The sequence below is a fragment of the Orbicella faveolata genome, unplaced genomic scaffold, assembly GCF_042242905.1.
Source record: "Orbicella faveolata isolate gen_17 unplaced genomic scaffold, um_ofav_v1 contig_47, whole genome shotgun sequence".
Lineage (NCBI taxonomy): Eukaryota > Metazoa > Cnidaria > Anthozoa > Scleractinia > Merulinidae > Orbicella > Orbicella faveolata.
Genome location: NW_028301577.1, coordinates 11,570,999 through 11,592,056, shown reverse-complemented (window position 1 = coordinate 11,592,056; position 21,058 = coordinate 11,570,999). Strand labels below are relative to the sequence as shown.

Here is a 21,058-nt window from a genome sequence, read left to right as displayed (position 1 = left end):
TTAAAACTTACGTAAGCATTGCTTAGGATCGTTGCCCCTAAAACGCAAGTGTGCCGCATCTCTAAACATGGGAGAACTTACGAGAAAAAAAAAAGTTAATATGTGCGGGAGTCTACAACCCAAACACTGTCCAAATCGATAGACTTCCAGAAGTAAAACACATGTGTGTAGATCTGGAGAAGGGCAAGAAATAGCGTCTTTAAAACTTGGGTAAGCATTGGTTGGGATCCTCGCGCCTAAACCGCGAGTGTGGCGATCTCTAAACGTGCGAGAACTTACAAGAGAAAAGAAAGTTGGTATGTGCGGGAATCTCTAACCCAAACACTGTCCAAATCGATAGACTTCCAGAAGTATAACACATGTGTGTAGATTTGGGGGAGGGCTACAAATAGCATCTTTAAAACTTAGGTAAGCATTGGTTGGGATCCTTGCACCTAAAACGCGAGTGTGGCGCATCTCTAAACGCGGGAGAACTTACTAGAAAAAAGAAAGTTAATATGGGCGAGAATCTCCAACCTAAACAATGTCCAAATCGATTCACTTTTACAAATGCAATACACGTTTGTAGATTTGAGAGAGGGCTAAATCTAGCAGTTTTAAAAAGTCCAGTACACCGAAATAGCGACTTCGGTGCATCTCTAAACGCCCGAAAACACACGAAGGAAAAAAAAAAAGGATAAATAGGCAAGAATCTCAAACCCAAGCATTCTTCAAAGCGATATACTACTGCAAGTAAAATACACGTGTGTAGATTTGAAAAAGGGCAAAATTTAGCGTCTTTAAAAAGTCAAGTAAGCATACTTTTAGATCACGATACCAAAACCGCGAGTGTGACGCAACTGTTAACGCGCAAGACCTCACTAGAGAAAACAAAGTTGATATTGGCAAGAATCTCTTACCCAAGCACTGTCCAGATCGATAGACTTCCAGAATTGAAATACACGTGTGTAGATTTGGGGGAGGGCTAAGAGTAGCAGGTTTAAAAAGTTAGATAAGCATTGGTTGGGATCCCCGCACCTAAAATGCGTGTGTGAAGCATCTCTAAACGCGCGAGAACTTACGGGAAAAAAGAAAGTTAATATTGACGACTCTCCAGCCTCAACACTGTCCAAATCGATAGACTTCCACAAGTGAAATACAAGTGTGTAGATTTGACAAAGGGCCAAATCTAGCCTCTTAAAATAGTCTAGTTAGCATAGTCTGAGATGCCGACACCGAAATGACGAGTTTGGCGCATCTCTACACGCGCAAAAACACGCGAGAGAAAAAAACTTATAAATGGGCGGAAATCTTCAGCCCAAGCATTGTCCAAAGCGACAGATTACCACAAGTAAAATACACGTGTGTAGATTTGGGAAAGGGCTAAATCTAGCATCTTCAAAAAGTTAAGTAAGCATAGTTTGAGATCCTGACTCCAAAACCGCGAGTGTGGCGCATCTCTAAACGTGCGAGAAATGACTAGAGAAAAGAAAGTTGATTTTAGCAAGAATCTCTTACCCAAGCACTGGTTAAATCGATAGACTTCCACGAGTGAAATACACGTGTGTAGATTTGGGAGAGGGCTAAAAGTAACATCTTTATAAAGTTAGGTAAGCATTGTTTGGGATTGCCCCACCTAAAACGCGAGTGTGGTGCATCTCTAAGCGCGGGAGAACTTACGAGAGAAAAGAAAGTTGGTATGGGCGAGAATCTCCAACCCAAACACTGTCCAAATCGATAGACTTCCAGAAGTAAAACACATGTGTGTAGATTTGGGTGAGGGCTAAAAATAACATGTTTAAAAAGTTAGGTAAGTATTGGTTGGGATCCCCGCGCCTAGAACGCGATTGTAACGCATCTCTAAACGAGCGAGAACTTACGAGGAAAAAGAAAGTTAATATGGGCGAAAATCTCCGACCTAAACACTGGTTAAATCGATAGACTTCCAAAAGTGAAATACAAGTGTGTAGATTTCAGAAAGGGCCAAATGTAGCATCTTTATAAAGTCCAGTAAGCATAGTTTGAGATCCCGACTCCAAAACTGCGATTGTGGCGTATCTCTAAACGCGCGAGAACTTACTAGAGAAAAGAAAGTTCATATGGGCGAGAATCTGTCATCCAAGCACAGTCCAAATCGATAGACTTCCACGAGTGAAATACACGTGTGTAGATTTGTGGAAGGGCTAAAAGTAGAATCTTTCAAAAGTTAGGAAAGCATTGGTTGGGATTCCCGCACCTAAATCGCAAGTATGGCGCATCTCTAAACGCGCGAGAACTTAGGAGAGAAGAGAAAGTTGATATGGGCGAGAATCTCTTATCCCATGAGACGCAAATGACTTCTACTGTAAGTATCTCTTACCGGTTTTTTTTTTTTTTTTTAAATTCTATGAGAACAGAGCTGTATTCCTCTAAGGCTGTGGGTGTAATTCGTAAAAACACTGAGTTCTTATAAATCGTTTAGAAATTCATTGTTCCAGTTTAAACTTATGTTGGTGGTTCGTGGGTGGGCACTTTATATTTTATGTAGACCGTGATGTAAGATACCTTAAACTATTTTTACTGTTCATGATGCACTGCTACGTTAGTCTGCTTTATAAATATTTAACTGCTTTGGTCGAGCTTTTAATTTCAGTTTGATTAAACGTTCTTTTTATGCGTTCCTGTAAAAAATGATGCAAAGTTGTGGATTTTACTAATTTCAATTTGAAGAAAAGGTCCTGTTGGTACCTTGTTGTTATTTGATGAAAATGTTGCGGGGTTTGTTTTACCAGGGCGCTTCATGACGCCCTTTGGAATAAGCTGTACCTTACCTAGTTGAATCGTCATCAGTTTATCGTACGTTATTCAGGTTATTGATTGGAAAAATAATTATACTTTTGAACCCTCGTTCCTCTATTTTCGGGGGATGGGGGGTGGGCTCACTTCTTTCGGAGGTCGTTACTTACGGACTTTTACGATTCGTTGCGTGTACGAGCCATTGGCCAAGCCATTGGCAGCCGTGCATGGTCACCTAAAGTACTGACAATCTATCTTAGCTCCATGTGCTAAGTTTTTCCTCGGGTTTTTTTTTTTTTTTTTTGCTCTCGGCCGTGTAATGGTGCGATATATTCTACACAATAACTTCAGTTGCTGAACATGATAATACTGCACGTGGCTCCCACTGCCAACGACATACTCAGACAAGTATTCTCGATCATCTGGGTTTTTATTCCTTAAGATCTGTTTTAGATTGATTAATGAAACGCTCCTTTACGTCCAGACTAGCATCTCGATGCAAGCTCAGAGTTTATTGTGATGGCTTTCATTGGGTAAACAAGACATTTACGTCTGCTCGCCGCGCTCAACAAGCATTCGTAGGCACTTTGGTATCTTTAAGTTCAGTTCGTAGATCTGAACTTGGTTCAGGAGGAGAAGCAGAGGAAGGTTCATGTTGTGTAATTCGTTCATCATTGGGGGATTACTTGATTTATCGGCATTTCCCGGTTTTATCCGCTCACGTTTTTTTTTTCCTGCCCAAGTCTTTCTTCACGTGTGTTTAGACGTGATCCGATACAATGACCTTGTTTTGTTCCACATTATTGGCGTCGGTGAAGTCCGCCATCATTTGAAAGCATCGGGAATGACTCGAACGCACTATTTACTTTTAAAGCACTATTAATATCGTAATTTCATTTTAAAGCTTGTCTCATAATCCATCGGCCCTTTCTGGTTTATTTTCTAGTTAATATCATCGACATGTCACTGAAACAGATTATGACGCCTTCCCTGGCCGCAAGACGAAGAACCCTAGCGAGAGTGTCTAAGGAATGCCAGAAAAATTTCCTACTATTCTCTGCGGTACTTACAGTAGAAGCCCCGTGCGTCCTGTAATGGTTAAGACTTACAGTCTTCTCTTTCCTCTCTCTCGTAGTCGTTGCACACCATTGGTATTGCGTTACAGCTATCCTCTTGCTCGACTTTCTTGAAGCCATGGGACTCGTTTTTAACCCTCGCCTCAAGATAACAGTTAGTCTGGGGGTTGAAACTCGTCCTTGTCCAATTTCCCCAGGAACAAATTATCTGGTTACAGTTACCTGCAAATGAAAGATGCATGCATTCAGTTAATTTTCTTTTTTTTTTTAGTTTATTGCTTTGTTAACATCTCAGTGATCAAGAAGCGTTTTCAGGGGGGAGGGGGGGGGGGGGGGCGGAGGGATTATAGTAGAAAAGGATTCCAACATATGATTTGTGTACTACAATGGTTACAATGTCGTTACTTATTTTTGTCCCCCCGCCTTCCTAATAGTAGAAATACGATATGTAAAGAATAAGATGTTCATATTGCTTTTTAAAATTTGTTGTGATAATTTCATGCATTTCATGATTCTACACAAGCAGAACCAATAAAGTTAATGTTTTATGTCACCATTTGTTTTCCTTACCATTAATTATTCAATTTTTATTTCACAGGCTTTCTTCGAATTTTGTTAATAGTTTTTCAGTTGCAAACAGCTAGCGCTACAGTTAAACCACGTTATCATTCGATGTATTTTTTCTTCCTTTTCATTGGGAAAGAGCCCACCACGTGACCTGCAAATATCTGTCTACAAATAATGGTCTGCTTATGCGTAGTACCGTCTAAGCGTCTCTTGCTGCAAATAATATTGTGGTCATGCGTAACTGAAACAACGTTCTGGGGTGAAAAAGAGCAAATCGCTTCCATGAGCTGTCAGAGAGTGATTAAAATATGTAATGAAACTTAGTTCTGAATGATTAACTACTTAATAACCGAGAGTGAGGTCGTTACGGGAAAATCTCAAACTGAGGCCTTGACGTATTGACCGAGCGATAGCGAGGGCAATACGGTAGGCCGAGGTTTGAGATTTTCCCGTAACGACCTCACCCTCGGTTATTAAGTTGTTTATTATATGGCCCATGAATTAACGAAAAGAAAAAAATTATTCGAGCGGAAGTCGTCAGTTTACACCCGGCGATGCGCGCGTTTACCGATTCATTCATCGTCTCAAACCCAGGGCAAAACTACACAGTCAGTGAACTTCACATCTGATGATCCTGGAAGCTGATTTACCCTTGCTTGTGTAAAGCGAGGGAATATATTTGGTGAGAACTGTGACGGAGTTTAATATTTCTGCAATTGTTGTGACTAAGATGACATCTTATAAGTTTGTTTGTTGTTTTCTGCTCAGGATGCATGACAGATCTGCCGATGGTGTTTTTCACTTAGCGATTTTAGCTTTACTTAAGACTCGGCAAAGTTTGATTGTTTTTCACTAGTGCCCGCCAAGGTTACCGGCTGGTGAGTCAAAAACGACTTCTATATAAATTTTATCAAGGAAAAATCTCTAAACTTTTAGCTACTTACTTTCTCTTACTGTTTTAAATCGGCTTTCATCGTTTCAACGCGCTTGAATTTTCAGAGCCGGGCTCTTCCTAATTTGCATAATCCGTAATCGGTCCGTGGGCATTACGGCTGCATAATGACCGTTCAGATCTCGCTCTTAGCCAATCAGAGCGCGCGTTATATCGGCCACAAGCCAAAGCCATATAATAAAAAACAGTTATTGAACTCGGTTATCGCATATTTTAACCCACCCATTAATTTTGACGCGATTTTATTGGTTACTTTACGTCACGTGGTGACAACTCACAGGACAGTTATCACGCAATAACCCCCGCCTGCGTCGAGAAACACAGTCAGTACAAGGTTTCAAATTTTCCTTTCTCTTATATTACATGGAAGGAAACCAAACTTGCTTTGTTGAATGTAGCGATTGTAACATCGCAAATGCTTTTCCGGAAAGTACATCAAGTTTTTGAGTTTTTGGGTCTAATAAGGGGCGTTGAGAGAGTTAATTTCACATGACAGCTTGTCAAGTTTTGGTCCAATTACAGGGGAAATAAAGCTAGTTAAACCAATCAAACGTAATTGCTTGCTTACGTCAATCACGCGCATTCGGCATCAGATCACCGCTGGCTTTTTTACCATGTTTACGAGTGGTTTAATTGTGATATTAAAATTAATGGGAGGGTTATAAAATAAATGAACCCCTTTCTGGCTTGCTGGTATGTCGGTTGATAATGTCCTTGGCTGAGAGATTGTCCTCAAAATTTCACATTTTCCCCTCGAAGTTTCGCTTCTCGGCCAAATATTCATTTTTCGGACAATCTCTCAGTCGCGGACATTATCAGCCGACATACCAGCCGCCTGAAGGGGTTTATGTACTAGATATCGGGATATTTCAATGTCTTGCAGATCAACTATCAGTGCGTCAACCTTCAGCGTCAGCAAATAATTAATCTGCTCCCCACTAACAAATCACGATATTTTGCTCAACCTCGTCCACTAGCTGGACAGCACTGTATCAAGTATTGCCACTTACACTTGGTACGAGTCTCCTCTCGGATAGCAGGACAGGAGTCCAGGCCATCACATGTTGCCCTTTCAATCCATTCTATTGATTTGTTATAGTCACGTGTTCGCATTTGAATAGCGCATCCCACATCCGGGATCTTTCCAGACCAGTCACTCCAGCCTTTGAGTACACAGTCTTCCCGATATGAACAGTTACCTGATGCAGAACGTAAATATCTCACACAAACTTCCAAGTAGTTTCTGTCTACACTGGGTGCATGTCGGCAACCGGTACATGAAGAGCCGTAAAAATGCAACGAGGGACGTAAGATGAAAACTCAAATGTTTAAAGAACGAAAACTCAAATCTTTAAAGGACGAAAGGTAAGGATTGTTTATAGTTATTTTGAAAGGTTAACTCGAGCAACGTGATGCGAAACAAGTAAAGTATTGGTACGCGACCAGACAGAGAAAAACATTTCGGTAAAGTTTACTCATTGTGTGGTTAATATAAAGCAAAAATTAATTGCTTTCCTTTTAATCCAATTTTAAGTCGGAAGGAATGCAAATAAAGCTGTGCAGAGTTGAGCTTCTTTTTGTACATAATATATATATACTGCGGGTAAATCTATCGTCTTCTTACACCATTGCCTTGTTTCAGATGGAGCGGTTGGGCATTCCGTCGGTAATCCTTCACAGTTTTCGGCTTGACTCTTTTCGTGATGTTCTTTTGTTACATTTTTGGTTCTCATTTGCTGTGCACATCCATCCTCTGGTAATTCACCTTGCCAGGTATTCCAATCACTGATATCACAGGTAACATAGGGACATTTGCCTGAAATCAACAACAGAGTAAGTCAAAGTGATGTACACTCTTTTTTTCTTTTCTTTTCCTTTTTCTTTTTTTCCATAAGAATATTGTTTCTCTTGCCGAAGCTCAATATTCTTATTTTTCTGCCGATTTTAGGCTGTAAATATTCTTGTGAATATTCTTGGTTTATTTCCTATGATATTTCTGTTTTTGAATGTATTTGGTGTCTGGATGGTGTCAAAGTAATTTTGGAGCCAGCCTGCAGGCATCAAAGCCTAATATAACACACATAGCGTCTTGCAGAAATGTTATTGGCATCGAACATACGTTAAGTGCTATTTTTGTTGCTTTATGACTAGTCAGTTTGCCGTTTAGAGAAAGGAAGAATTTCATACAGTTTAATTACAAACATACAATTGTATTTTATTTACAAATCTTCAACACACACAAAAAAACTCTTTTCAAAATCTCAGTCTTGGGTTTATTCTTAAAATAGTTTTAAAATTTCGCAAATTTCAGCCTCGATATTCTTATAAAATATATCCTGACTTATACAAAAAAGAGTGTGTATTTATTTATCAGTCGTGAGACGACTGAAAGTTTTTAATACAATAGACATCGTAAACTTCAAGACCTTAATCCTGATGTGAGGCGATTTAACGTTCACTCAGTCACGTTGTTTTTAATTAAAGGAAAAGAAAGTTAAAAGAAACAAAAAAGAATCATTCATAAGAAAATTAACTTTTCAGAGAGAAAAAAAGCTATACTCCAGTACTTACAAAGTATTAGCCTGGCAATATAGAAAAATCTTATTGGTCGATTTTAGTTTATCCAGTTCACCCTCCAGCTCTAACCCCAATTTAAACGTGTAATGAAGATTGAAATTTGATGAACCGGAGACATGAACCCTCCGGGATGAGTTCCTACAAGCAAACTGTTCAAAAGCAATACAGTATAATGTCTTGGGTAAACACAATGAAAGAAAAACACTTACACATTGTCCTTGTTTCGACATGGGCTGATGGACACGAGGTGGTAAGCCCATTGCAGGTTTCAGCAAAAGTGAATTTTTCTTTAGAAGAGTACTTCCTGCTTCTTTCCTCCTTTCCACACTGACCTGACGTCAGTACAGCGCCGCCCCAATCAGACCACTCCCCCAGATCACATACCACGTGCTTGCATTTACCTGAACAAGAAATGTACACGCGACATGTCAAATATGGAGTCAATTTTTTACAAGGCAGTAAGATGATTCTTCTCTTACTGAGTATACTCATGTTAGTACTTACAGAAATTCCTGCTTTCCTTTGGTTCTGTTATACAAGACGTCAACAAGCCACTGCAGTCTTCTTGCAGTGAATATTTCAAAGGATGAACATAACGTCGTTTTCTTGTCTGCACTTGACAGCCTTCCTCGGTCAGCGGTTTTTCCCATTCACTCCAAGGTTTAAGGTCACAAGAGTCTCTGTATGCACATTTGCCTATATGTTAAAAAGTTTGGAGAGACAGATACAGAAAAAGTGAAAATAATGCAAGGGTTTCATTATGGTCCAATTCGCTTCTTTTCTTTTCTCTACCTCTTTATAATTCTGCTCGATTCGAGCAAAATGCCAATCCAGCCACGCAAACTCTATATTTATTTTCATTTTTGAAATTTGACTGTCTTGTCTTTCCTCGGACAATGTATTGAATTTTTTATGATTCGCTTTGGGTGTATTTCCCGACCGTTTCGTCAATTTCGATGTTTTTTTAGCGAACTCCTGATGGCTATGAAATGGTCAAGCATGTCCAATACCGGCTCCGCATCCATGTCATAAACTCACAGCAACGCCCCACAACAAATATCCCCTTACATTAGATGTAGAACAGTTATAAAAACTGCCCTTAAACTCGAGAAATTGCGGCTGTGGCTTCAAAACTAGCTAGACTCTTCGGCCCATCTTCTGCAAAATCATTCCGCTTCCTCAACCCCCACCACAATTTTGGTTTCAAAACTGAGTGCGTACGGGTTATGTATAAGACCATCTGTAACTGGAACTCTTACATTGCGTTCTTTTCTCGACTATATCATCCGGGCATGTTTGTGGCAAAGACGGACACTCGTCAGCGTGCATCTGAGAAACAAACGTCAGCGAATATGTCTTTCTACGTGTCTGCTGCTGACCACATTGTTCTCCTTTCAGTTCTTTAGGTTCCCACTCTGACCAGTCGCCAAGAGAGCATGTGGCATATTGACAGCTACCTGTATTTTATAAAACAGACAATAAAAGATTGTCAAACTAACTTGGAACTTTACAGAAACGAAATTATGAAGCTTTTATCGTTTTCGTGACTTACACATTGTACGCTTCTGTTCGTCTGCTTTTGGACACCCTTGAGGTAGGCTGGGGCACTCATCGAGGTGCGATTCGTAAACGACCAAGATGGTATATCCTCTTGTTCGCTTTTGCTCGGAACAAGTTCCCTCCTCGATAGCACCTTCCCACTCCCTCCAGTCCTCCAATGTACAATCAGCCTTGGAGCAACTACCTGAAAAATGAAAACCACTTCTAGTTCTTTGTGAAAAACAAGAACAAGAAATACAAAAACAACAACAAACAAAGAATACATAGCTAAGAAGTGTTTTCATCGCATCCTCGTCTTGTGCAAGTTTGTCAGATAATTAAACAAATACAAGTAAACAAAAATGAGTCCGTCATTCAGACAGAGTAACAGAAAGCCAAAGAGACAGGTAGAAAGAGAGACGGTCGGTCTCCAGATAGACAGTCATTAAGCCATGGCCAGTCAGTCTGTCTGTCTGTCTGTCATACAATACTAGTCAGTCTGTCAATGAGTAAGTAGCTTTATCAATTATCTATCTCTGAGAAAAAGGTACACTGTAAAACTTACACATCTTTCGGTAGTCAGATTCTGGCGAAGGGCAGGTAGTTTGCATTCCCCTGCATGAACCAGTTTGTTGCTCCAAAGACCAGGTCAAAGTAAAAGGTCTTATCCTGGTCTGCATGTCACAGGTACCTTCTTCAACGTCCCCTGTCCATTGTTTCCAGGATCCTGGATGACAATTCGCTTTTCGGCAAACACCTGAGATAAAACATAATCACGATCAAAAGATTAACCATGAACCAGGACACAGTTCAGTGTGTGGAAAATAATGATACATGAACATTGTGAATATCTAGAGTTGAAATTTCATTCGTTGTTGTATTGTATATTGTAAAACCTCCAGGAAACCTCCTTTTTTAGGGAAGGGCCAAAGAAGTTTAACAAGAAACTCAGTCCTAGAAGAGGTGGGTTGATAATTAGACAAATCATAAATTATAAAACTATAGTTGTCCGACGTTTCGATATTGCCAACATCATTATAAAGGTAAAAATGACAGTTCTATCGCGGCGTGAATATAAATTAGTGGAACTAGAATAATATACATTTGCATGTGAACTCACTTAAATAAATTATAAATTATTAAAAATAAGTGGGAATAAACATACATGAGAGGCACTAGCTTGCTTAATTAGAAGAAGAAGAAGAAGAAAAACAAGAAGAAGAAGAAGAAGAAGATGAAGTAAAAGAAGAAGAAGAAGAAGACAATATAAAAAAAACAAATTTGTCTGATGTCGGTAAAATATATTTAATTATGTTATTAAACGTACTAAGCTGGAGTTTATTATAACATACATTGCTGTCGTTTCTCGACTGGCGGTGGACGACACTCAATGTTCAGTCCGCCGCAGCTGAAGCGCCTGTACGTAGTTTGAAGAGGATGGTTGAATGGTTTGGACCTTGTCTGTTTGTAACATCCTGGGGTCTGAGCATCAACTTTACCTCTCCAACTTCCCCAGTCTCCCACACTGCAGTCTTCTCGGTATGTACAAGGAACTATAAAATGAACATTTTAATCTTTTATTCGTCACGTCAATTGCTGGGCGTATTTTCTCAGTTTTCAGGTCTTAGAAATAACTTTTATTGTAATAAAAAAATACGTAACCTAACTATTTTTCCCGAAGAGCTTTTATTCGTTAATGAGCACACAAGTCTACCATCGCCATGGACTTCTTCCTAAAGAACTAAGTTATGGTACTGAAATGCCTATTTGTATGGTATGTAAAGGATAAAACAATCTTAGGGTTAATTCAACGGACTTTACGACCACAAACCTTTGCAGTTTTTGCCAAATTTTGCGCACGTGTAAGTGTAGTAATATTCATACTGCAAAATAAGAAACATGCCATAAGATAAAAGAAAAGCAAACGAAAGCTAGTATATCTTGTGAGCTGCGAGATTCTTTACCACTGTCCATTCATTACAGTATAAGCTCTCAACATGTGAACCTGATGCTCTGTCAGCTAAGAACTTCAACGGTTGGGAGCCAAGAAATAAAACTTAAACAATAATCTTTGGGGGTTAACTTCAACAATCAACAAACTTGCAAACTTCGAGAAGAATACCCAGGGAGATAAAGTCAGGGACTCTCTTTTCTATTCCTCCCTTGGCCGTGACGCTTGAAGAATAATCGGGACCTTAGGTAGTCAGTCCCAGTTCGTCGTTCAAAATCCATCGTAATTTTCCTGAATGGTTTATTATTTCTGTTTTACTACCTGTTCAGATTGATATTTGTTTCGAATTAAGATTACACTTTGATTTAAGGAAGACATACCGCTCTTTGGCTGGAGCCCATTACTTCCTCGACCTCTTCAAAGTCGCATCCCTCCTCATAGCATTCATGGCGAAGACTGGTGAAGAATCTTTTAACTGGACTGAAAAAGCTGTTGGCATCTTCTGAGGTTAGCCGCACATCATTCGCGTTCCCTGGAGGCCAAAATAAGAAAAAGAGAAACCTTAACCTCTAAGAACTCTAAGGTCCTAAGTCCTTTTTCACAGAAGCAAAAACAGCACTGTAAAAGGTCTTCCACGCGGAAATATCATCGAAGACAGTGTTAGTATCCAACAAAAAGAAGATAGAGAAAGTAAATCTTCCATGATTTAGAACTGACAAAACGTCCCAAGCCCCCTCCCTCTAAAAGAAGAATTACTCCAGAATGTTTATTTTATTTTTCTAATTCCAACCTATAATCATGGACAAAAGCAGTTGAGACACTCCCCCAAAAAGACCTGTTTCGTTGAACGGGCGAGTTTTTCAATCTCCAATTTTAACATTTCGACCCCCTCTCCCCTTTTCAATGTTGTAGCCAGGTGACAGTGTCCGCGGAGCGTATTTCAACATTGAAAAGGGGCAGAGGGGGTTTGGCTATCGAAAAAAAGATGCTTTTTGAAATTACGGAAGGACGCCGATAGAAACCGTTTGTTTTGCTCAAATGTGTCAACACTTTTGTCCATGATTGTAGTTCCTACTTATCCGCGCTGACCTCGTTTCAAAGTATAAAGTACTCAAAAAGTTTGAAATGAAACTTTCCGCGCAGTACTAAAGCTCAGTTTATGACCCTTGTATGTTTCCACGAGCAACTCAGTCGTTTTGGCTGGCAGTTTGACACAGACTCTTGAGTAGTCCTTTTCAACAATACTGCACGGTCAACATCTCCATGCCCTGTTGGTTTTGCCCCTGGAAAAAAGAATCATCGCGACTTCGTTGCTGAAAGATTTCCAACTCCGTTCGATCGAGGAAGATAGCTAAGCCAAGGATCAAATGAAAGTCGACTTATGGCTGGTTTATTTGACACAATTAAAAGGTAGAATTGCACCAAAATTGCATTCATAACTGATAAAATTGAAAGCTGGCGCTGATCCTTTGCACGCTCTAGTTTTAAATTACTCAAAGAAAAAAAGAAACAGAATAAACTATAAACGAAAATCGTTCTTGTTTTCCGGAAAGGAACGAATTTTTTTTCAACTTTGCGCAATGTATACGATTTCAAAAAACTGCCACAAAAGAAATATGAACACCTGATCTCATACGCAAACAACATCAGCTTTGTTTGAAAGAAATGTCTGATCAGTTGCAGGGTATCCGCTTATTTGTACAAATAAATCCACCAATAAAGTTAAGACACTGAAACAACGAAAAACTTAAAATTTACTTAACGATTGTTTCACCTCCTAATTGCTGACACAAATGACAATTCCTTGTCAATGGAAAACGTCACTTTAAACTTCTGTTTAAACGCAGAATGTCTCTTTACGACTGTTCAAACACAACTTTTCAACAGTTCTCGTTTGAGCCCATCTTGTTTTCTTTTTTTTTTAACAATGGCTCCTCCAAGCAAGTTTTGATTTTTTTCACTTGGTCTTTGGTCACAAACTTGAGCAACCTTGCTCTGATATTGACGCTATCTTTACTGATTTTATTCGAATATTTTTGATCCAAATAAAGTGATAATGTAAGATAAAGTTTTAAAATATATATTTATTAACACTTTTTAAATGAAACATATTGCTAAACCATTATGACCAAGCAGTTATATTTTTTGGCCTTAAGCAACGAAATACATATTTTGAAAAAACTTATGCAGAAAGTGAAATTGACTTTTAAGTGATATTTCTTTCAAAATCTTTTCTCTTTTTTTTTGGAAATCAAGAACTTTGTCACCAACGAATCATAGAGGTAAAACTGAAAGCTCTAATTAAATAAGATGGTAGAAATGAAAGCTCTAATTTAATGAGATGTTAAAATGAAAGCTCTAATTAAATGAGGTGTTTTTATGACTTGTAGACATTAAAGATATAAAATAATCTCTGTTGATTGGAAACTTTCTTACCTTTTCCAAAAGCTACCAGGAAGCAAATGCTTAAAAGTAACAACGGAAATTTCCCCATTGCGTTAAGAAGCATGTCTGATCACAACTGCGATTTGTATTAATGCAGCACCAGCACTCTTTAACATACATTAGTGCTGATACTATTTATTTAGCTGCAAATCGTATTTTTGTTGTGATATAAAGGCACTTGGAAGCTTTTCTTCAGTATTGGACACACTATTGTTTTGTTTCAAGCCTTTATCTGACAGTTGAAGACTGCCTATTTTGTTCTTACAGCAGCAGGTTTCCTCTTTATTAATAACTAGCTTTACATATTTTTTTCTTACTTAATCTTTCATAAATTGTAAAGCTCTATTGATCAGCATATGTAAATAGCGCTATAAAAATTCTAAATAATGATGATTGCTATTATAGCATGTGGGAAGTTTTTGTCCGTCTGCCGTTAAAATACTGCCCCCCAACCCCCCCCCCCCCCCCCCGCGCGCGCTGAAGAATGATCCTCAGCCCACTAGTTTTGCCCACGTGACTCTTGATCGTGTTGCTCTAAGATCTCATCAGATCTTATCAGGCCAGAGCTCTATGGTTGGCCATTCGTTTCAAAATTACGACAGGGTATACGCGGGGTTTTCTGCCGCGTATACTTGTTTACATACGTTACGTATGGGCTTTAAGCTCGTATATACGACCGTTTAGATCGCGTATATACGCATTTTTAAAGGGCCACACATTTGCGTAAATTCAAGCGCGGGGATATGCGAAATAAATGCCCAAATATACGCGTCCTACAAGGACCCATATATACGCGTGCTAAAATGCGCGTATATGCGGGTCTCGTAAATTACGTTGTATGTGCCAGCACGAAATATGCCTTTTTAAGAGAATGGCTGTTCGTGTATGATAGCAATGAAAATTACTTTAACTAAAAATCGTCAATATGGCGGCAGTGGCGAAATGGCTTGTCTTGCTCTATCTGCTATTTAATGTTTGTTACTGCAGCTCTCCAGTGAATGAACTTCTAGAAACAGTTATGCGTGGTTTGAATGACTGTTCAAGATTTTATCCCCACGGTAATCGTAACATGGCAGAGAACTTGATCGTTCGTCGTGAAGTTGCTGTGGCTTCTGTTCACCGATTAGGACAGAGGTGCCCAAGCGAATGCTGAGAGAATTCTGCCTCTCGAATTGCTGGTGAGACAAATTCAATACTTACTACATAGATGGGAAATGTTTGCAGTTCAGTTTTGAACTTGAGTAATCTCAAACTACACAAAGCATAAGCAGTGGAAAACAGTTTTATAGAGAACAATTTATATTTGGGTTAACTTTTAATCCTGGGTTAGCGTTAACCGACTTTCGAAAAACCCGGCCCTGATGATTCGAGAAATAAGACTGACGTGGGTTTTCCAATTCTGGTATCAGTATCATGCTGGGCCATTTGCCAAGTAGAAACATCTATGTTCAGCGTCAGCGTGTAAGGGAAAGTTTTTTTCAAACTGATCATGACCCAGCAGGGTCTGATTTGAGGTGGTTCAATACCATCACAAGGCGTCAGGGGACCCGATTCTCTCTGGCACATTGATGGACTATACTGCCTTATCAGTTGGAGGTTTGTAATGCATGGTGGTTTTGACAGGGCTTTAGACTTTAAGTTGTGCAACAAAAAATTCTGCTGCTACTGGGCTCGCTCTGTTCTTAGCTGCTGTGCAAAGATATAGGTTACCCTCTAGAGTGTGTTCAGACAAAGGGGATGAAAATTCAGAGGTAGGAAGAGCTATGCTATGGCACAGGGGATTTAATAGGGGAAGCAAAATTGCTGGGTTGTCTGTACACAACCAGAGAATTGAACGTCACTGGAGAGAAGTCTTTATTGAAGTCGGTCAGTTCTACTACGCTCTGTTCTACCAGATGAAAGAAAATGGCATCCTTGAATCGACCAGCATAATCGATCTGTTCTGTTTGTATTACATATTTCTTTTCAGAATTAACAACCAGTTAAACCTCCTAGTTGAGGCATGGAATAACCATGCTGTACGCACAACCAATATGGGTGAACGCAGTGATTTTACAAGATATATGTAATACTGGAAATACTAGCTGTCAAGGACACATTTGATGATAACACCCAACCAGATGAATTATCTGGTGAAGACCCAATAGGACTTACACTAAAATCACATTCTGTTTCCTAAAACTTCCCTTGAGGTATTGATATATCATGGGCTGGACGACCCACTCTCCCGTTAGAAGCTGATGCAGTTGACAAAGCCCTAATGGGAGTACACTGAGGTGCATGAAACTGCTCTTAATGCAAACATTTCCCATCTAAGTAGCAAATATTGCATATGTCTCACCAGCGATTTTAGAGGCCGTATCCTCTCAGCATTCGCCTTGGTACCTCTGTCCAATGAATCAACTAACGGATTAACCTGCGTACCTTGGCGATTTAGCAATTTTTAAAGCAATTTGAGCGCGAGTGCACAAAGCGAAAAAGCCGCGAAAACGAGCAGGAACCCCCCAGGCTCCTCAGCTCGTGGCTACGCCGCATTTGGCGCTCGTTATCGCGGCTTCGCCGCTTTCTTGGCGTTCAAATTGCCCAAAAACCGCCAAGCTACGCAGGCCACTAAACGATGTACAGAGTAATCCACAGCAACTTCTCGACGATTAGCGTTAGGATAAAATTTTGAACAGTCATTCAAAACACGCATAACTGTTTCTAGAAGTTCATTCACTGGAGAGCTGCAGTAACAAACATTGAATAGCAGATAGAGCAAGACAAGGCATTCTACCACTGCCGCCATATTGACGATTCCTCGTTAAAGTAATCTTCATTGCTATCATACATGAACAGCCATTCTCTTAAAAAGGCACATTCCGTGCTGGCATATAAAACGTAATTTACGAGACCCGCATATACGCGCATTTTAGCACGCGTATATATGGGTCCTTGTAAGACGCGTATATTTGGGCATTTATTTCGCATATCTCCGCGCTTGAATTTACGCAAATGTGTGGCCCTTTAAAAATGCGTATATACGCGATCTAAATGGTCGTATATATGAGCTTAAAGCCCATACGTAACGTATGTAAACAAGTATACACGGCAGAAAAACCCGCGTATTCCCTGTCGTAATTTTGAAACGAATGGCCAACCATAGAGCTCTCGCGTCTTCGATTGGTTAAGTTCCATTCTGCCATCCTCTCCCATCTACTTTTATCCTCGTTTTCCAATGTTCCTCTTGATGATCTATTCTCAACCATTCTCGTTTCCAAAAGCCGCAACACTTTTGATAATTACCAAGGGTGCGTCAAAGGAACCGAAGAATCCACTCCCGCCATGATCCGAGAGATCTCGGATTGATCTGTTTATAATAAAGAAACGCAAAATCCGTTTTCGGATTCTTTCGGATTTAAGAATCCAATCTTGGATTTTCTTAAAGAAACGCACCCTAAGAGTACTGACCTCGATCTAACCAGTTTCGATATTTTGACCATTGAGTCTCACTTTAATTGCCAGCGAATCAAAGATTGGAGAGGAATAAACTGAACAGAATGACTCAATTTAAAACGATAATCTGCGTGAGGACTAGACTCCGTTGATCCGGTGTACAACCTACTTTTCACAAACACTCAATCCAATCAGTTTTCTGGGTCTACCTCCTTGGGGGGCGGGGGGGGGGGGTGCGGCCAGCTTCCCAAAACCCTTACCCTATCTATAACCAACACCTGCGATTTTCCCTACCCTATTTATGACCTGACCAAAAATTCGGTACCCTATTTATGACCGTTGCGACTGCACAGTTTCCCCAAACATAATTTATGAAGGGCTTTCTTAATGGTCTTATCTATAATGATGAGACAGTAGCTCCTTCCCAAAAACATTCCCAATTCAAGACTAGTGTGCAAAAACCATACCGTATTTATGACCAAAATGGCCAAGATCAATACCCAAGGCTATTTATGATATTTATAATCAAAACTGCTGAAAAACCATACCCTTTGGTGCCGCACATACCTATATAGCCCAAATAAGGAAGTATTCCCCCTCCCCACACCCACCTCCCCCCCCCCCCCCCACCCCAGGTCTACCTAAATTTATTAAACTGACCTTTGGAAGGAGAACGAGAGGTGACAGGTACGATGAACAGCAGAGAAATCAAGATGCAAATAATGGACTTCATTGTAGACAATAATGGAAATGTAACCGTTCCGGTCTGTTCTGTGAGCAAGAAAAAAAAAACCTTTAAGTTATGTGTTTGGAATGAGGTTTAGTTGCTTAGTCGTTTCTGTAATTATCATCCATCGTCAAAATTGGCCTTAAGTAATTTCAGTTCAATGCCGATATTCTCTTCTAATACGAGGAAATCTCACAGTTTTTTTCAATTATCTTGCTTTTGAGAAGCTAACTGGAGCCAACTGATGGTAGACACAACTATAGATGAATTAAGATTTTGTCTTATATAGCCTTAACAATTTACTATTATATAACCAGATTACAACAACATTAGCTCTGGAACTAGTTGCTGGGCAAGCAATTCTTGTAAATCTATATAAAAAAGAAAATAAATTTAAGTTCAAGTACAATATTAATATTGATCCCACAACTGAGTGATATTAATAAACATTTTCAAAATTAACCAAGACCGTTATATTGACATCAAGAGAAGTAAGCTCGCTTTTATTGCACCTCAAAAAATATTTGCCTTTGCTGCGGTATAAACGATCAATTTTACCCCACACTGGTGATTTCAAAGGAGTCCCTGCATGACACTAGCTACAAGCGTAGCTCCGTGTCGACACTCTTGAAAACTCATAGAATAATTTACACCTCTTTGTTCATGCCTAATCGACCGTAAGTTGGTAGGCATCGTTTTGATTACATACAATAGTTTCTGCACTCACAAATGTTCGATTCAAGAACAATCTATTCTGTCTTTTATCAGCTGTAACGTGACTTTAAATCAATTTGTTTAAGAACCTTTTCTTTGAAAGTTTCAGTCGCGAAATTAAAACGCTGCGATTTATCTTCCGGCCCGAGTAACAAACTCGATCTGTAATACGAAAATCGACAAAATGTTCATGCGTCGATGCCTTTCGCAAAATTTGTGCATCACTTATTCCGCTCACCCAAATTATAGTTTGTGAATTCGGTTCGGTAAGAAAACGAAAAAGTTACTTTGCCACTACTTTATTCTCACGCGAAAGTTTGGGCATGCGTTGAATCGTGAAACTCTTCCTTCACCTTTTAAAGCAATTACCGATTGCATTGGGCCTCATTGCAGAGTGAACTTAAGAAATCGATTAAGCTAAAAAGAATTTAAACACAAACTGAAACAATTTTTCCTCAATTTTAACCTTAGTAAGTGGTAGTATTTTTATCCTTTTATCACTATTCTGTATTTTAGACATTCAAGCTATATTTTAGACTCTTATTTTTTTCGAGGGGCCTCCTGAAAACCACCTCTAGGTAATTGGAGGCCCCCTCTTAAAATATTAATTTGTTATTTAATTTTATTTTGAAGCTGATTGAAGCTGTTAAGTTTGTTAGGTAGGTGCTAAAAAGTCTCCAGACATTCCAATGGGTAATGTCAACTGTTGAGGTAGAAGTCTGATTTGGCTCTCAAGGATAAGGAGGCTTTTCACGCTTTTTCAAACCGCGAGGTTGGGTAGCCTATTTCAAAATTCCATATCTTATTATATTTAAACAAGAGTCAAGAGTTAGGTTATTACAAGCATTATAATGCTTGCGATCCTTGCCCTCACAACCTCCTTGTAAACAGGGCTGTACGTTATGCCGTACACAACAAATGCAAACTACAGATACGGTTGCTTGCAAACCACTCCAGTTACGTGCAGTCTGAATAGATTATATTTAAGGTAAGCTCTTAATGATGATAATACAAATGATAGATACTTAAAAATATATATATATATGTGATGAAAACTAGCCAAAACAATTCTTACCGACTATCAACTTGAGAGGTCGTCACTTGACAACACATGCAGACGCTTCACTAACTGTTAAAGCTCTTTCAATCAATTATATAGCTCAATCAGGGGACGTTGACAGCGTCGAAATCAACATAACACATGCAGATTCGACAATGTAAATAGCCGTGCATTCCTCCACTTAGAACAAAAGTTAGCCCGAGAAAAACTTAGCGGGGATCAACACAAAAGTGACAAAGGTCCAAAGCGAACTCAGAGCTGAAGTGTAAACAAGACGCCGTAAAAGCGTTTAATCGATTCATTTTAGCGTAGAGAAAGCTTGAAACAGGGTAGTTATTTAAAGAAATCAAACATTATCTGAAAAAAGTTTTGTTGCTTTTCGCTCCAAAAGGGTTGAAGAAAGAACAATCGACGATTACCAAGAATTGGTTATTGTTATTTCTATGTTCGATGTAACTCTTAACAAGAGGGTTACCATGGGGGGTCCCTGTGACGGTTGGCGGTTAAAAACAAGCCGTTTTGACGGTTGACGGTTAAAAATAAGTAAGCCGTTTTGACGGTTGACGGTTAAATTTTTGGTCATTTGACGGTTGGCGGGTAATTTTTCGGAATGACGTTTATTACACGAGCTTAAAGCACAAATTTTGGCTGTAAGTTCTCATAAAGCGATATGTTTTTTCTTATATTTAAATAATTCAATCATGCCTATTATTTGTGCATTAAAAATTAGGTTTTTGGTCTTCAGCTTATTAACGTAATTGCATTACCTCTTTTACCCTGGACGTATTAATCGCCTACTCCCGACTGCGAACAGATAATGAATTACTTCTTATTACTTTTTTCAGGAAATTAATGAAAAAAAATTGGGGGTCACGGACTTCGTTTCAGAGATAAAGCGTATGGAAAACTAGTCTGATTTTGAAAAAAATTAGCGCGTGTTAATCAGCATGGTCTCCAGGGTTTTGAGATTAAAATATCAAAGATGAATCAACAACGGCAACCAACTACTCTAGTAATATATTGTCTAAGTGAATCCGTTGCGTTAACAATTTCAAATGTTGCCAACGTTTTCACTAAACTTAACCCTTAAAGACAATATGCATTAGAAACCGCCGCACAAATAAACGAAGAGCTAAAAAGAACGGAATCCGATGGTGCATTTTGCAAAAAGTTCAAACTTCTAATCGATTGATCTTCTTCATTTTTTCTCTAAACGTAGAGAATCACTAGAGGAAATGATCCATCAAAAGAAAAATAGGGG

General features: G+C 39.2%; 1 protein-coding gene across 1 annotated transcript in view; it reads right to left on the bottom strand.

Annotated features, from left to right (window-relative positions):
* LOC110058412 (uncharacterized) overlaps positions 1 to 14,053 on the bottom strand; it is a 29,212-nt gene extending 15,159 nt beyond the window's left edge. The window contains exons 1-12 of the mRNA XM_020765065.2: positions 13,853 to 14,053; positions 11,797 to 11,948; positions 11,297 to 11,348; positions 10,818 to 11,018; positions 10,031 to 10,222; positions 9,479 to 9,670; positions 9,186 to 9,383; positions 8,431 to 8,622; positions 8,136 to 8,327; positions 6,974 to 7,165; positions 6,360 to 6,548; positions 3,864 to 4,052 (exon numbers count right to left, since the gene is read on the bottom strand). Of these exons, the coding sequence (XP_020620724.2) occupies positions 3,864 to 4,052; positions 6,360 to 6,548; positions 6,974 to 7,165; positions 8,136 to 8,327; positions 8,431 to 8,622; positions 9,186 to 9,383; positions 9,479 to 9,670; positions 10,031 to 10,222; positions 10,818 to 11,018; positions 11,297 to 11,348; positions 11,797 to 11,948; positions 13,853 to 13,925 (2,014 nt within the window). The 5' untranslated portion in view covers positions 13,926 to 14,053. The remainder of the gene's footprint in view (positions 1 to 3,863; positions 4,053 to 6,359; positions 6,549 to 6,973; positions 7,166 to 8,135; positions 8,328 to 8,430; positions 8,623 to 9,185; positions 9,384 to 9,478; positions 9,671 to 10,030; positions 10,223 to 10,817; positions 11,019 to 11,296; positions 11,349 to 11,796; positions 11,949 to 13,852) is intronic.
* Positions 14,054 to 21,058: the final 7,005 nt, after the last annotated feature.